This window comes from Mustelus asterias, unplaced genomic scaffold (genome assembly GCF_964213995.1).
Source record: "Mustelus asterias unplaced genomic scaffold, sMusAst1.hap1.1 HAP1_SCAFFOLD_3378, whole genome shotgun sequence".
NCBI lineage: Eukaryota > Metazoa > Chordata > Chondrichthyes > Carcharhiniformes > Triakidae > Mustelus > Mustelus asterias.
This window is the reverse complement of record NW_027593323.1, coordinates 17,473-34,399: the sequence shown is the minus strand read 5'-3', so window position 1 is coordinate 34,399 and position 16,927 is coordinate 17,473. Positions and strand designations below refer to the sequence as shown.

The 16,927-nt window shown below is 56.2% G+C and overlaps 1 protein-coding gene and 1 long non-coding RNA gene across 3 annotated transcripts; both read left to right on the top strand.

Moving 5' to 3' along the window:
- Positions 1–382: 382 nt before the first annotated feature.
- Positions 383–9,378, top strand: LOC144490504 (uncharacterized). 2 transcript variants are annotated; one of them, XM_078208246.1, is made up of 2 exons: positions 383–653; positions 7,446–9,378. In XM_078208246.1, the coding sequence occupies exon 2, from the start codon at positions 7,548–7,550 to the stop codon at positions 8,715–8,717; it is 1,170 nt and encodes a 389-aa protein (XP_078064372.1). In that variant the 5' UTR covers positions 383–653; positions 7,446–7,547; the 3' UTR covers positions 8,718–9,378. The 2 variants fall into 2 exon arrangements, with proteins under 2 accessions (XP_078064372.1, XP_078064371.1); XM_078208245.1 differs by lacking the exon at positions 383–653 and adding an exon at positions 1,545–1,638.
- Positions 9,379–9,416: 38 nt separating this feature from the next.
- On the top strand, positions 9,417–12,444 carry LOC144490503 (uncharacterized). Its single transcript, XR_013497267.1, has 2 exons — positions 9,417–9,518; positions 10,744–12,444. It is a non-coding gene; the product is annotated as an uncharacterized LOC144490503 (long non-coding RNA).
- Positions 12,445–16,927: the final 4,483 nt, after the last annotated feature.

Below are 16,927 nucleotides of genomic sequence, written 5' to 3'. Positions count from 1 at the left end.
TCCCTACATTGGCCCCGTCCCCTTCTTCGCCTCATTAGTCCCTCCCCCCCCCGCGGTTCCCTCGGCCCTCCAATGGCGAATGGGTCCCGGCTCCACTCGGCGGCCGCGATTCCTCTCAGCAGCTCCTGGGTGAAGGGAGGCGGAGGGATCCGAGCCAATCAGCGACCCCGGGCCCGCTCGCCAGTCCAATAGGGAAGCTGCGCTGGCTCACCGCCTTCCCTCAGCCAATGGGCAGGCGGAGCCCAGCCCGGCGATTGTCCTCGGCGACCAATGAGAATGGTGCACCGGGTCTCCACGGCCAATGGGCACGGGGAGCCGAACCCGGGCCATTGTCCTCAGCGACCAATCGGCGTGTGGGATGGTGAAGGGGGCGGGGCCGGCCCTGCTGGCTCTGAGTGAGGCCAGTGTCTCTTTGTCTGGCTCCCTGGATGGAACTGATCCCCTGATCCAGGGCCTAGGCTGCAAACTGGGCCCAGGGCCTCGCTTTTTGTTTTGCAAGCTGCATCCATCAACCCCCTACCCCCCCTCTGCATTTAGTCTCTCTGCAGCCAGTTTTATTGTTTTCTGCATTACAGTTTTTCTTTTGCAAAAAGGAAAGGAACCAAAAAAGAGAAAAATCGAGAGTTTTATTTTCAAGGAATCTACAGCCTGTGGTTGGTTTGTGCAGGGTCTTTTTTTAAATTAACTCCCTTTCCCTCATGTCCCTTGAATTTCTAGACAGTGCATGTTTTAGTGTGGGTGGAGGAGTGGGTGGTGGGAGGTTTTAAAGATTGCAAGATGTTTTTTGGTTAAAGGCACAAACTCTTTGCATTTGGATGCCAACAAAAAAAAGAGTTGGGAGGGCGGGAGATCTGCCATTTTCTGCCTTGGCGCATTCTTTTATGCTATCTTTAGGTGGCATTAAAATAAATGCACCAAGGCAGAACATGGCAGATCCCCACTTGCCTGATTTGCAGCCCACCCAACCCTTTGTTGCGGACAGATGTTTAAAGGGATGTTTCCTGATCTGGGGTGCCACCACTGCTGCTTTCTGGTGTTACGTGGGAAGGGATTGAGGAGGACACAGGCCACCCTCTTTCCGCCCCACCCCCCGCGCCAAACCCAACACCGTGCTCCCCAGCACAGTCAAAAGAACAAGAAGCCATCTTGTTCTGAGGGGGGTGGTGGGAAGAGAGGGAAAACGCACCTCTCCTATTGGACTGGCATAGGGGATGGGGGGGGCAGGTGCATGTTGACTTCTCTGCCCACGTGGCGTGACGGTTCTGCGATCTCGTTGAAGCTGAACGGGGTTCTTGCAGGGTGTGTACGGGAGGGGGATGTTCCCCTGGCTTTGGTGATGGCGGTTGTCTAGAACCTGGGGGGTGGGTGGGGGGCGGTGGTGGGGCCATGCCCGGAGTACAGGGATGTGGAGGAATTTCTTCACCTGGAGGAAGCTCAGTTGCTGAGCTCGTTCAAGACAGAAACTGACAGATTTGATTTGATTTGGTTTATTATTGTCACATGTATTGGGATACAGTGAAAAGTGTTGTTTTTTGTGCACTATACAGACAAAGCATACCGTTCATAGAGAAGGAAAGGAGAGGGTGCAGAATGTTACAGTCATAGCTAGGGTGTAGAGAAAGATCAACTTAATGCAAGGTAAGTCCGTTCAAAAGTCTGATGGCAGCAAGGAAGAAGCTGCTTTTGAGTCGGTTGGTACGTGAACTCAAGACATTTATATCTTTTTCCCGATGGAAGAAGCTGGAAGAGAGAATGTCCGGGGTGCGTGGAGTCCTTGATTATGCTGGCTGCTTTTCCGAGGCAGTGGGAAGTGTAGACAGAGTCAATGGATGGGAGGCTGGTTTGACGGATGGATTGGGCTTCGTTCACGACCCTTTGTCGTTTGTTGCGGTCTTTGTGGGGGTGGTATACAGACCACCAAACTGTAGAGTTGGGAAAAGCATGAGTCAGGAAATCAGAGGTGCATGTGTTAAAGGAACATCTGTGTTTATGGGCAACTTCAAACTGCAGATAGATTGGGAGAGTCAAATTAGTCACAGGACAGTCAAGAAGGAATTTCTGGAGTGCATACAGGATGGTTTCTAGAGCAATACGTTGAGGAACCAACAAGGGAGCAGGCCATCTTGGACTGGCTGTTGTGCAAGGAGAAAGGATTAGTTGGCAATCTAGCTGTGAGAGAACCCTTGGGGACAAGTGGCCATAATATGGTAGAATTCTTTATCAAGGTTCATTTCAAGAAGTATTAGATACAGCTCTTGGGGCTGAAGGAATATGGGGGAATCGGGATATTGAATTTAATGAGCAGGCATGATCAAAAGGAATGGCGGAGCAGGCTTGAAGGGCCGAATGGTTCCTTGTGGTCTTGGGCAGAGCAGGAGCCATACCAAGCTGTGATACATCTGGGAAGGATGCTTTCTATGGTGCAACTGTAAAAATTGGTGAGAGTTGTAGCTGACATGCCAAATTTCCTCAACCTCCTGAGAAAGTAGAGGTGTTGGTGGGCTGTCTTAACTATAGTGTCGGTGTGGGGGGAGCGGGACAGGTTGTTGGTGATCTAAGTTGTTGGACTGTCCAAAACTGGGCTTGGGGGTGGTGGAGGACATACTTGGATTAAAGGCACGGTATTGGGAATGTAGAGGAATGTTTTCACCCGGAGGAAGCTCAGTCGCTGAGCTTGTGGGAAACAGAAGCCGATGGATTTGATTTGATTTATTATTGTCTCACGTATTAGCATACAGGGAAAAGTATTGTTTCTTGCGCGCGATAGAGACAAAGCATACCATTCATAGAGAAGGAAACGAGAGAGTGCAGAATATTACAGTCACAGGGTGTAGAGAAAGATCAACTTAATACGAGGTAGGTCCGTTCAAAAATCTGGCAGCAGTAGGGAATAAGCTGTTGTTGAGTCAGTTAGGACGTGACCTGTATTTTTTCCCGATGGAAGAAGGTGGAAGAGAGAATGTCCGGGGTGCGTGGGGTCCTTGATTATTGCTGGCTGCTTTTCCGAGGCAGCGGGAAGTGTAGACAGAGTCAATGGAGGCTGGTTTGTGTGATGGACTGGGCTACATTCGCAACCCTTTGTAGTTGCTTGTAATCTTGGGCAGAGCGGGAGCCTTACCAAGCTGTGATACCAGAAAGAATGCTTTCTATGGTAAAAGTTACCATCTATAGAAGTTACTATTAATGTAGAAATTTATAAAAAAGACAGCCCTACAGCCGAGGACAGCACGGTGGTACAGTGGTTTGCGCGGCTGCCTCACAGCGCCAGGGTCCCGGGTTTGATTCCTGGCTTGAGTCACTGTCTGAGTTTGACGTTCTCCCTGTGTCTGTGTGGGTTTCCTCCGGATGCTCCGGTTTCCTCCCGCAAATAAACTTTAAACTTGATTTATTATTGTCATGTGTATTGGGGTACAGTGAAAAGTATTGTTTCTTGTGCGCTATTCAGATAAAGCATACCATTCATAGCAGAGGAGGAAAGGAGAAGGTGCAGGATATAGATTTCGGGGGAACGATGTGAGTCGCGGGGTATGGGGAGAGCACGGGAGAGAGAGGTGTTGAGGTATTGAGGATTGCATTGGAGGATGGAGCAGTCTCGAGGGGTCGAATGGCTCCTGAGTCCCTTCGGTCACACACCCCCACCCCACTCCCTTCATGCAGAAGGCAATAGCGTCCAAAGATGTGCGGGTTAGGTGGATTGGCCATGCTAAATTGCCCCTTAGGGGGACTATGTGGGTTTATGGGGAATGGGCCTGAGCGGGATTGTTGTCGGTGCCTGTTTGTGATTTATATAAACGATCTGGAAGAAGGTGTAACTGGGGTGATCAGTAAGTTTGCGGATGATACGAAAATGGCTGGACTTGCAGATAGTGAGGAACATTGTCAGAGGCTACAGAAGGATATAGATAGGCTGGAAATTTGGGCAAAGAAATGGCAGATGGAGTTCAATCCTGATAAATGCGAAGTGATGCATTTTGGTAGAACTAACGTACGGGGGAGATACACGATAAATGGCAGAACCATAAAGGGTGTAGATACGCAGAGGGACCTGGGTGTGCAAGTCCACAGATCCTTGAAGGTGACGTCACAGGTGGAGAAGGTGGTGAAGAAGGCATATGGCATGCTTGTCTTTATAGGACGGGGCATAGAGTATAAAAGTTGGGGTCTGATGTTGCGGTTGTATAGAACGTTGGTTCGGCCGCATTTGGAATACTGCACCCAGTTCTGGTCGCCACACTACCAGAAGGACGTGGAGGCTTTAGAGAGAGTGCAGAGGAGGTTTACCAGGATGCTGCCTGGTATGGAAGGGCTTAGTTATGAGGAGAGATTGGGTAAACTGGGGTTGTTCTCACTGGAAAGACGGAGGATGAGGGGTGACCTAATAGAGGTGTATAAAATTATGAAAGGCATAGATAGGGTGAACAGTGGGAAGCTTTTCCCCAGGTCGGTGGTGACGTTCACGAGGGGTCATAGGTTCAAGGTGAGGGGGGGGGAGGTTTAACACGGATATCAGAAGGACGTATTTTACGCAGAGGGTGGTGGGGGCCTGGAATGCGCTGCCAGGCAAGATGGTGGAGGCGGACACACTGGGAACGTTTAAGACTTATCTAGATAGCCATATGAACGGAGTGGGAATGGAGGGATACAAAAGAATGGTCTAGTTTGGACCAGGGAGCGGCATGGGCTTGGAGGGCCGAAGGGCCTGTTCCTGTGCTATATTGTTCTTTGTCTTTGACTCGATGGGCCGAATGGCCTCCTGCACTGTGGGGATTCTATGAATATGACCTGATTCACGGGAAACGGGAGAGTTTTTGTTGGGCTGGTTTTATCGTCCTGCGTGTTTTCTCGTTCTTACTCGGGGAAGGGCAAATATTGAAAGGGTATTCTCCACCTGACGAGATTGTGAGAGGATGTTCTTCTTGTGCGCGAGAGGCTGGAACTGGGCGGGGTGGTGAGGGATTTTAAAATTGTGGTGTCTCCCATTGGAGATCGGGGTGAGGAGCAGTGGGTGGCTCGTATTCCCGAGGCAAGCCAGGAATGTACTTGAGATAGAGCAAGATAGGTGAAAGGTTATCAGGGGGTCAATAGGAATGTCGGGTTTGATTTGATATATTATTGTCACATATATTAGTATACAGTGAAAAGTATTGTTTCTTGCGCACTCTACAGGCAAAACATACCGTACATAGTGAAGGAAAGGAGAGAGTGCAGAATGTAATGTTACTGTCATATCTAGGGTTTAGAGAAAGATCAACTTGATGCGAGGTAGGTCCATTCGAAAGTCTGATGGCAGCAGGGAAGAAGCTGTTCTTGAGTCGGTTGGTACGTGATCTCAGACTTTTGTATCTTTTTCCCGACGGAAGAAGGTGGAAGAGAGAATGTCCAGGGTGTGTGGGGTCCTTGATTATGTTGGCTGCTTTGCCAAGGCAGCGGGAAGTGTAGATGAAGTGTAGATGGAGTCAATGGATGGGAGGCTGGTTTGCATGATGGACTGGGCTTCGTTCATGACCCTTCGTAGTTTTCTGCAGTCTTGGGCAGAGCAGGAACCAGACCAAGCTGTGATACAACCAGAAAGAATGCTTTCTGTGGTGCATCTGTAAAAGTTGGTTAGAGCCGTAGCGGACATACCAAATTTCCTTTGTTCCTGGAAAAGTGGTGGGTTTGACCATTGATGTTGGATTTCACAGACTCATAGAGTCACAGAGGTTTACAGCATGGAAACAGGCCCTTCGGCCCAACTGGTCCATGCTGACCTTTGTATTTGACCACGAAGCGAGTCCCAATTGCCCACGTTTGGCCCATATCCCTCTATACTAATCTTACCCATGTAACTGTCTAAATGCTTTTTAAAAGACAAAATTGTACCCTCCTCGACTACAATCTCTAGTAGCTTGTTCCAGACACTCACCACCCTCTGTGAAAAAATTGCCCCCTGGACCCTTTTGTATCTCTCCTCTCCCACCTTAAACCTATGCCCTCTAATGTTAGACTCCCCTACCTTTGGGAAAAGATGTTGACTATCTAGCTGATCTATGCCCCTCATTATTTTATAGACCTCTGTAAGATCACCCCTGAGCCTCCTACACTCCAGGGAAAAATGTCCCAGTCTATCCAGCCTCTCCTTATAACTCAATCCATCAAGTCCCGGTAGCATCCTAGTAAATATTTTCTGCACACTTTCTAGTTTAATAATATCCTTTCTATAATACAGTGACCAGAATTGCATACAGTATTCCAAGTGTGGCTTCACCAATGTCTTGTGCAACTTCAACAAGACGTCCCAACTCCTGTATTCAATGTTCTGACCAATGAAACCAAGCATGCTGAATGCCTTCTTCACCACTCTGTCCACCTGTGACTCCACTTTCAAGGAGCTATGAACCTGTACCCCTAGATCTCTTTGTTCTGTAAATCTCCCCAATGCCCTACCGTTAACAGAGTAAGTCCTTCCTTGGTTCGATCTACCAAAATGCATCACTTCTCATTTATCTAAATTCAACTCCATCTGCCATTCATCAGCCCACTGGCCCAATTGATCAAAATCTTGTTGCAATCCTAGATAACCTTCTTCACTGTCCACTATGCCACCAATGTGGTGTCATCTGGACAGGAATGGATCGAGGAGGGAGAGTGTGTGCGCGGGAGTGGGGTAGAGATGAACAACTTCTGCAGCGTGAGGAGATTGCAAGAAAGGGAAAAAACAACCCAGAGAGATTAGAATTGTCCGTTCCCAATTTTTGGGGCAGCACGGCTAGCTTAGTGGTTAGCACTGCTGCATCACAGCGCCAGAGACTCGGGTTCTGGCTTGGGTCACTGTCTGTGCAGAGTCTGCACGTTCTTCCCGTGTCTGCATGGATTTCCTCCCACAGTCCATAGTTTTGTGGGTTAGGTTGATTGGCCATGCTAAATTACCCTTACTGTCAGGGGGATTAGCAGGGTAAATATGAGGGGTTACGGGAATAGGGCCTGGGTGGGATTGTGGTCGGTACAGACTAGATGGGCCAAATGGCCTCCTTCAGTACTGTAGGGATTCTATAGTTAAGAAAGCCCACCAACGCCTCTACTTTCCCAGAAGACTAAGGAAATTTGGCATGTCAGCTACAACTCTCACCTGCTTTCACAGATGCACCACAGAAAGCATTCTTTCTGGTTGTATCACGGTTTGGTATGGCTCCTGCTCTGCCCAAGGCCGCAAGGAACTCCAAAAGGTTGTGAACGTGGCCCCAGACCATCATGCAAACTTCATTGCAGTGTTAATGTAAGCCTACTTGTGACACTAATAAATAAATTTTACTTTAATCTTTTTCTATCCTGGACTGTCAGTGATGGGTTTTGGAAACTCCTTTTTTATGGGGACTTAGAAGGGGAGGATTTACACACACAAAACTCAAACTGAGAATTCCTCTCCTGGTCGGAAAATAATGCCTTTCCTTTCTTTCTGTGAACAGGGGCTAAGAAGCAGAGGAGTTCTGGACGGAGATCTCGAAGCAAACCTCGTGTCGTGACCTGACGCCGGATCGTTTGGCAGCTGAGTCTCGTCGACGGTAACCATGGACGGCGAGAGCGGCAAGGCGGAGAAGAAGGAGAAGGAAGCCAGACCGAGCCCCGGGCCCGGGCCCCGGCCGGCGGCGCGGGAGCGGGGCGCTGAGCGGCCCCACAAGTGCGGCGACTGCGGCAAGGGCTACCACACGGCGTCGGAGCTGGAGACCCACCGGCGCAGTCACACCGGCGAGCGGCCTTTCTCCTGCCCTGTCTGCGAGAAGGGCTTCACCCGCTCCTCCGACCTGCGGGTGCACCAGCGAGTTCACACCGGCGAGCGCCCCTTCTCTTGCCCCGTTTGCGAGAAGAGCTTCACCCGCTCGTCCCACCTGCTGACCCACCAGCGGGTGCACACCGGGGAGCGGCCCTACAGCTGCTCGGTGTGCGGCAAGGGCTTCACCCAGCTCTCCAACCGGCTGCGGCACCAGCGTCTGCACACGGGCGAGCGCCCCTTCACCTGCCCTGTCTGCCGCAAGGGCTTCACCGACTCCTCCACCCTGCTGCGGCACCAGCGCCTGCACACCGAGGAGCGCCCCTTCACCTGCTCGGTGTGTGGCAAGGGCTTCACCCGCTCGCCCCACCTCCTCACCCACCAGCGAGTTCACACCGGGGAACGCCCCTTCTCCTGCTCTGTGTGCGGCCGCCGCTTCACCCAGTCCTCCCACCTGCTGACCCACCAGCACAGCCACACCGGGGAGCGGCCCTTCCGCTGCTCCGTCTGCGGCCGGGGTTTCACCCAGCTCTCCCTGCTGCTGGCCCACCAGCACCTGCACGCCGAGAACAACCCCGTCAAGTACCCTGAGGGCGAGGCACCGGTGGCCGTGGTGGTGGTGGAGGAAGGGGAGGAGGGGGGGCACGCGGAGGGCGAGGCGGGCGAGGGGGGCCCCCTCCCCTTGCCCCTCCTGCACCCCAGGCCGGCCCAGGCGGGCGAGCGCCCCTTCAAGTGCTCGGTCTGCGCCAAGGCCTTCACCTGCCTCTCCCACCTGCTGCGCCACCTGCGGGTGCACTCGGGCGAGCGCCCCTTTCAGTGCTCGGTATGTGAGAAGGGCTTCACCCAGTCCTCCAGCTTGCTGACCCACCAACGCATCCACACCGGGGAGAGGCCCTTCTCCTGCTCCCAGTGTGGCAAGGGCTTCTCGCGCTCTTCCCACCTCCTGCGGCACCAACGCATCCACGTTTGACACAGCAGGGGACCCCCACCGAGGAGGGGAGGGCGCCTCAACCCCAAGGGATCCACTTGACCATGTGTCCCTGAGCAACTGGGAGGGAGGGGGGCTGGGTTGGATGGGGAAGGGGGGGGGGGGTTTGTCATCGACGCCCGCGTTCACACCCAGGCGTCTCTGAAGTGCGGATATTCTGCACTGACATCAAATCAAGGGCCTGTCCCTTTAACGTTGCCCGGACACCCGAAACCCACGGCAGAATCTGGTTTGGAGGGGGAGGGAGGTGCGACACATCCACACCTCTGAATTCTTCCTCTCTCTCCTCCCTCCCTCCCTCCCCCCCCCCGCATCCCTCACTCACCCAATCAACCCAATCATCAGCCGTTGAGGTGTCAACACAGGGCAGCGGGATTATCCCTGGAATCGCCATTTCGTAATCCAAGACTGTTCAGGATCGCTGGGGAGGAGGGGTGGGGGTGGGGAAGGGGCGGTGGGGGATTGGTGCTGAGGGAGGGTGCGGGCGACTGGGTTTATCGCTAGTCTTAGTCCCAATTTGGTGAATGAATCATCGCATTCCATTGAATAAGCTACGTTGAGGCTCCTTGCGTCAGTCTCCATGTATGAATGTGTGTCTGTGTGTGTGTGTGTGTGTGGGGTTGTTAATTTTGCGATGGATGTATCGAGGGGAGGGTGGGCGGGTGATAGGCTGATGGCCAGTGAGAGATGTGACGCAGTCTTACCCGGGGCAGGGGAGCTCGTTGTGTCACCCGAGTTAGCCCCCAGCGAGTATGGTGGTTTATATCAGACAGGAGGAGATTGGTGTCAGTGTGGGGTTTATATCAGACAGGAGGAGATTGGTGTCAGTGACTGTGGGGTTTATATCAGACAGGAGGAGATTGGTGTCAGTGACTGGGTTTTATATCAGACAGGAGGAGATTGGTGTCAGTGACTGTGGGTTTTATATCATGATGTGGAGATGCCGGCGTTGCACTGGGGTGAACACAGTAAGAAGTCTCACAACACCAGGTTAAAGTCCAACAGGTTTATTTGGTAGCAAATACCATAAGCTTTCGGAGCACTGCTCTTTCGTCAGATGGAGTGGATATCTGCTCTCAAACAGTGCACAGACACAGAAATCAAGTTACAGAATACTAATTAGAATGTGAATCTCTACAGCCAGCCAGGTCTTAAAGGTACAAACAATGTGGGTGGAGGGAGCATTCAACACAGGTTAAAGAGACGTGTATTGTCTCCAGACAAAACAGCTAGTGAGATTCTGCAAGCCCAGGAGGCAAGCTGTGGGGGTTACTGATAATGTGACATAAATCCAACATCCCGGTTTAGGCCGTCCTCATGTGTGCGGAACGTGGCTATCAGTTTCTGCTCAGCGACTCTGCGCTGTCGTGTGTCGTGAAGGCCGCCTTGGAGAACGCTTACCTGAAGATCCAAGGCTGAATGCCCGTGACCGCTGAAGTGCTCCTGTGGGGGAGCACTTCAGCAGTCACGGGCATTCAGCCTTGGATCTTCAGGTAAGCGTTCTCCAAGGCGGCCTTCACGACACACGACAGCGCAGAGTCGCTGAGCAGAAACTGAGAGCCACGTTCCGCACACATGAGGACGGCCTAAACCAGGATGTTGGATTTATGTCACATTATCAGTAACCCCCACAGCTTGCCTCCTGGGCTTGTAGAATCTCACTAGCTGTTCTGTCTGAGACAATACACGTCTCTTTAACCTGTGTTGAATGCTCCCTCCACCCACATTGTCTGTACCTTTAAGACCTGGCTGGCTGTAGAGATTCGCATTCTAATTAGTATTCTGTAACTTGATTTCTGTGTCTGTGCACTGTTTGAGAGCAGATATCCACTCCATCTGATGAAGGAGCAGTGCTCCGAAAGCTTATGGTATTTGAGAGCAGATATCCACTCCATCTGACGAAGGAGCAGTGCTCCGAAAGCTTATGGTATTTGCTACCAAATAAACCTGTTGGACTTTAACCTGGTGTTGTGAGACTTCTTACCGGTTTTATATCAGACAGGAGGAGATTGGTGTCAGTGTGGGGTTTATATCAGACAGGAGGAGATTGGTGTCAGTGTGGGGTTTATATCAGACAGGAGGAGATTGGTGTCAGTGACTGTGGGTTTTATATCAGACAGGAGGAGATTGGTGTCAGTGACTGTGGGGTTTATATCAGACAGGAGGAGATTGGTGTCAGTGTGGGGTTTATATCAGACAGGAGGAGATTGGTGTCAGTGTGGGGTTTATATCAGACAGGAGGAGATTGGTGTCAGTGTGGGGTTTATATCAGACAGGAGGAGATTGGTGTCAGTGTGGGGTTTATATCAGACAGGAGGAGATTGGTGTCAGTGTGGGGTTTATATCAGACAGGAGGAGATTGGTGTCAGTGTGGGGTTTATATCAGACAGGAGGAGATTGGTGTCAGTGACTGTGGGGTTTATATCAGACAGGAGGAGATTGGTGTCAGTGTGGGTTTTATATCAGACAGGAGGAGATTGGAGTCGGTGAGTGTGAAGATGATTTTAGATGAAGCCTTTACTGAATTACACTGAAATTTGGCATTTGCATAGTTTTATGGTAGAATTTAAATCCTAGATATGCCAGTGCTTTGGATAGTTTGATTTTATGACTCTCGCTGAGTATTATAAATGGTTTCTTAATCAGGTCCAGTGCCTGGGTGATGGCGAGATCGATGGGGCGCAGCTGGTCTCTCCGCCAATCCATGTGCGCCACGATGCAGGGCATCAGAGCTTAGATCCCCACCAAACCTTGGTTCGCCTCTCAGAGCTGTCCCAAAGCACAATCTCTCAGCCTTGCTCCTTGTGTGTAGAGTGTTTGTGTGTGCATGCACGTGTGCCTGTGTGTGTGTGTGTGCACGCCTGTGTGTGTGTGTGTGCACGCCTGTGTGTGGGCACGCCTGTGTGTGTGTGTGTGGGCACGCCTGTGTGTGTGTGTGGGCACGCCTGTGTGTGTGTGTGTGGGCACGCCTGTGTGTGTGTATGTGGGCACGCCTGTGTGTGTGTGGGCACGCCTGTGTGTGTGGGACGCCTGTGTGTGAGGGCGTGCACGCGTGTCCCGCCTGTGTGTGAACGTGCGTGTGCCCACCTGTGTGTGTGTTTGTGTGCCTGTATGCGCACACCTATGAGCCTGTGTGTGAGTGTGGTTGGGGGGAGGGGTGGCATTAGCTGGGAATTGGCCATTCCACACTGCTCTAAAGGTCCCCACTGATGCCCCAAACCTAAACACTAGGGACACCTCCCCCTCTCTCTCCACAAAGGCAGGGCCCGAATCTGAGTGTGATTTGCGGTGCCCGGTGGGGCAGGGGGGTGTTAGGTTTTGTACCAGTCGGGGGAATGTCCTCCTTGCTGTCCGGGAGAAGGATGTCACGTCGTGCTCTCTGGTCTCTCTCTCTTACAGGCACGGCAGGACTCGGGCTGATGGGACAGTGGGCTGAGTTTCCAGCGTTGGGTGAACTTAGTCGTGGGGTGGGGGGGGGGGGGCGCACGTTTCGACTTCAATCACTGAAACTTTGGGTTGGGGAGGGGGTGGCGGGCGCGGATTTTAAAGAAACAGGAACCCTTTCTCGCGTTTTATTTCTCCGGTTGTTTTGGAGGTAGATGCTATGAGCTACGCCGCGTATTTGTAATCTAGCTTTTTGCCTGTTGGTTTAGATGTTGCTTCTCTTTGTTGATGCATTAATGACCAATAAACTCCCCTTTGTAGTTTCCCCTCTGGTCTGTGCCTGCTGTCTGGGGAGGGAGGGGTAGGGGGGAGGGCAATGTGGCTGGGTGGGCAAGGGAGAGGGGGGGGGGGTGCCGTTTGACAAAGGCCTCGGGCACCGAAATGGGGCTGGCACTGGTTGACAGACTTGCGAAGGGGCTGAATGGCCTCCTGTTCCCTGACACTCCCTGTTGCTCTATTTCATATCTGACATATGGAGATAATATGAATCCTTTCCCTTTGTCACTGTTGGCTCTTCTCGCCCACCCCTCCCCCCTCTCTGCCCACCCCTCCCCCCTCTCTGCCCACCCCTCCCCCCTCTCTGCCCACCCCTCCCCCCTCTCTGCCCACCCCTCCCCCCTCTCTGCCCACCCCTCCCCCCTCTGCCCACCCCTCCCCCCTCTCTGCCCACCCCTCCCCCCTCTCTGCCCACCCCTCCCCCCTCTCTGCCCACCCCTCCCCCCTCTCTGCCCACCCCTCCCCCCTCTCTGCCCACCCCTCCCCCTCTCTGCCCACCCCTCCCCCTCTCTGCCCACCCCTCCCCCCTCTCTGCCCACCCCTCCCTCCTCTCTGCCCACCCCTCCCCCCTCTCTGCCCACCCCTCCCCCCTCTCTGCCCACCCCTCCCCCCTCTCTGCCCACCCCTCCCCCCTCTCTGCCCACCCCTCCCCCCTCTCTGCCCACCCCTCCCCCCTCTCTGCCCACCCCTCCCCCCTCTCTGCCCACCCCTCCCCCCTCTCTGCCCACCCCTCCCCCCTCTCTGCCCACCCCTCCCCCCTCTCTGCCCACCCCTCCCCCCTCTCTGCCCACCCCTCCCCCCTCTCTGCCCACCCCTCCCACGTCTCCCCCTCAGCCTCCCTCTCGCCCTTGGCTGCCCCCTTGCACCCCCACCATTCTCTTCTCCCCCTGCCGTCTCCCCCCCCCCCCGCCATCTGCCCCCCCAGCCACCCCCCCCCCCCCCACCCCGCTGTCTCTCCCCCCCGCCATCTCCCCCCCCATCCCCCCTGCCGTCTCCTCCACCCGCCTCTTCTCTTTCCCCCGCCCCCCTCCCCCCCGCCCCCTTCCCTCCCGCCCCTCCCTCCTGCTCCCCCCGCCCTCCCCTCCCTCCCTCTCGGCCCTCCCTCCCTCCCGGCCCTCCCTCCCTCCCGGCCCTCCCTCCCTCCCTAACTCTCGGCCCTCCCTCCCTAACTCTCGGCCCTCCCTCCCTAACTCTCGGCCCTCCCTCCCTAACTCTCGGCCCTCCCTCCCTCACTCTCGGCCCTCCCTCCCTCACTCTCGGCCCTCCCTCCCTCACTCTCGGCCCTCCCTCCCTCACTCTCGGCCCTCCCTCCCTCACTCTCGGCCCTCCCTCCCTCACTCTCGGCCCTCCCTCCCTCACTCTCGGCCCTCCCTCCCTCACTCTCGGCCCTCCCTCCCTCACTCTCGGCCCTCCCTCCCTCACTCTCGGCCCTCCCTCCCTCACTCTCGGCCCTCCCTCCCTCACTCTCGGCCCTCCCTCCCTCACTCTCGGCCCTCCCTCCCTCACTCTCGGCCCTCCCTCCCTCACTCTCGGCCCTCCCTCCCTCACTCTCGGCCCTCCCTCCCTCACTCTCGGCCCTCCCTCCCTCACTCTCGGCCCTCCCTCCCTCACTCTCGGCCCTCCCTCCCTCACTCTCGGCCCTCCCTCCCTCACTCTCGGCCCTCCCTCCCTCACTCTCGGCCCTCCCTCCCTCACTCTCGGCCCTCCCTCCCTCACTCTCGGCCCTCCCTCCCTCACTCTCGGCCCTCCCTCCCTCACTCTCGGCCCTCCCTCCCTCACTCTCGGCCCTCCCTCCCTCACTCTCGGCCCTCCCTCCCTCACTCTCGGCCCTCCCTCCCTCACTCTCGGCCCTCCCTCCCTCACTCTCGGCCCTCCCTCCCTCACTCTCGGCCCTCCCTCCCTCACTCTCGGCCCGCCCTCCCTCACTCTCGGCCCGCCCTCCCTCACTCTCGGCCCGCCCTCCCTCCCTCACTCACTCACTCACTCACTCCCTCCCTCACTCTCGGCCCTCCCTTCCTCACTCTCGGCCCTCCCTCCCTCCCTCCCTCACTCTTGGCCCTCCCTCACTCTTGGCCCTCCCTCACTCTTGGCCCTCCCTCACTCTTGGCCCTCCCTCACTCTTGGCCCTCCCTCACTCTTGGCCCTCCCTCACTCTTGGCCCTCCCTCCCTCACTCTCGGCCCTCCTGCCCTCCCTCACTCTCGGCCCTCCCTCACTCTCGGCCCTCCCTCCCTCACTCTCGGCCCTCCCTCCCTCCCTCACTCTCGGCTCTCCCTCCCTCCCTCCCTCCCTCACTCTCGGCTCTCCCTCCCTCCCTCCCTCACTCTCGGCTCTCCCTCCCTCCCTCCCTCACTCTTGGCCCTCCCTCACTCTCGACCCTCCCTCCCTCACTCTCGACCCTCCCTCCCTCACTCTCGACCCTCCCTCCCTCACTCTCGACCCTCCCTCCCTCACTCTCGACCCTCCCTCCCTCACTCTCGACCCTCCCTCCCTCACTCTCGGCCCTCCCTCCCTCACTCTCGGCCCTCCCTCCCTCACTCTCGGCCCTCCCTCCCTCACTCTCGGCCCTCCCTCCCTCACTCTCGGCCCTCACTCCCTCACTCTCGGCCCTCCCGCCCTCACTCCCTCACTCTCGGCCCTCCCTCCCTCACTCTTGGCCCTCCCGCCCGCCCTCCCTCACTCTTGGCCCTCCCGCCCGCCTCCTTCACTCTCGGCCCTCCCTCCCTCACTCTTGGCTCTCCCTCCCTCACTCTCGGCCCTCCCGCTCTCCCTCCCTCACTCTCGGCCCTCCCGCTCTCCCTCCCTCACTCTCGGCCCTCCCTCCCTCACTCTCGGCCCTCCCTCCCTCCCTCACTCTCGGCCCTCCCTCCCTCCCTCACTCTCGGCCCTCCCTCCCTCCCTCACTCTCGCCCTCCCTCCCTCCCTCACTCTCGGCCCTCCCTCCCTCCCTCACTCTCGGCCCTCCCTCCCTCCCTCACTCTCGGCCCTCCCTCCCTCCCTCACTCTCGGCCCTCCCTCCCTCCCTCCCTCACTCTCGGCCCTCCCTCCCTCCCTCACTCTCGGCCCTCCCTCCCTCCCTCACTCTCGGCCCTCCCTCACTCTCGGCCCTCCCGCCCGCCCTCCCTCACTCTCGGCCCTCCCTCCCTCCCTCACTCTCGGCCCTCCCTCCCTCCCTCACTCTCGGCCCTCCCTCACTCTCGGCCCTCCCTCACTCTCGGCCCTCCCTCACTCTCGGCCCTCCCGCCCGCCCTCCCTCACTCTCGGCCCTCCCTCCCTCCCTCACTCTCGGCCCTCCCTCCCTCCCTCACTCTCGGCCCTCCCTCCCTCCCTCACTCTCGGCCCTCCCCTCACTCTCGGCCCTCCCTCCCTCCCTCACTCTCGGCCCTCCCTCCCTCCCTCACTCTCGGCCCTCCCTCCCTCTCGGCCCTCCCTCCCTCCCTCTCGGCCCTCCCTCACTCCCTCTCGGCCCTCCCTCCCTCCCTCTCGGCCCTCCCTCCCTCCCTCTCGGCCCTCCCTCCCTCCCTCTCGGCCCTCCCTCCCTCACTCTCGGCCCTCCCTCACTCTCGGCCCTCCCGCCCGCCCTCCCTCACTCTCGGCCCTCCCGCCCGCCCTCCCTCACTCTCGGCCCTCCCTCCCTCCCTCCCTCACTCTCGGCCCTCCCTCACTCTCGGCCCTCCCTCCCTCCCTCACTCTCGGCCCTCCCTCCCTCACTCTCGGCCCTCCCTCCCTCACTCTCGGCCCTCCCTCTCTCACTCTCGGCCTTCTCGGACCCCCCCCCCCACCATCGCTCTTGGAGACCCCCTCATCGCCCTCGGACCCTCCCTCTCTCTGACAGTGTGGGGAGAGTTTCAGGGGAGCCATAACTCCTTGGTGCGTTCACCATGGTGACATCGTGATGAATTGGAGCCCTCCCGCCATCCAATCAGCATCCCCTTTCCTTGTGCGCTACCAACTGTGGCTGCTTTTGAAATTTGGAATTCTTGAATCTGTCCTGATGGGTGCATGACTCAAAATTTCAACAGCCTGTCCGTTTTCACCAACAACCTTCCATGAAATCGGAAGAGGTTTATTAACCTTCCCGGTGCAGTGTTGCAGTGAGCTCTGGCAGAGATTTGCAGTGTGTGACGTGGGCTCAGGCTCTGCTGTATTTTTGAATGGACGGGGATCCCAGGATGACTTGTCCTCTTGTAGCTTGTTCCTCTTCTCTGTCTCTCTCGCTCCGTCGCTCTCTCCTCCCCTCTCCCTCAGCTCTCACCTTGTTCTCCTTGCCTGCTTTCCCAAGTAAAAGTCTGGGTCTCTCTTATCTGGTAAGTTAAAGTCGCCACAGTCCCAGATGACCAGAGGCTGTGACTGGTGGTGATTTAACCTGAGGGTCACCGCACCTCAGGCGAGTGGCAAGATTGAGAAGGTGGGGCCTTCATGGATAACCACAGCCGGTAGGGGAATTGAACCCGTGCTGTTGGCATCGCTCTG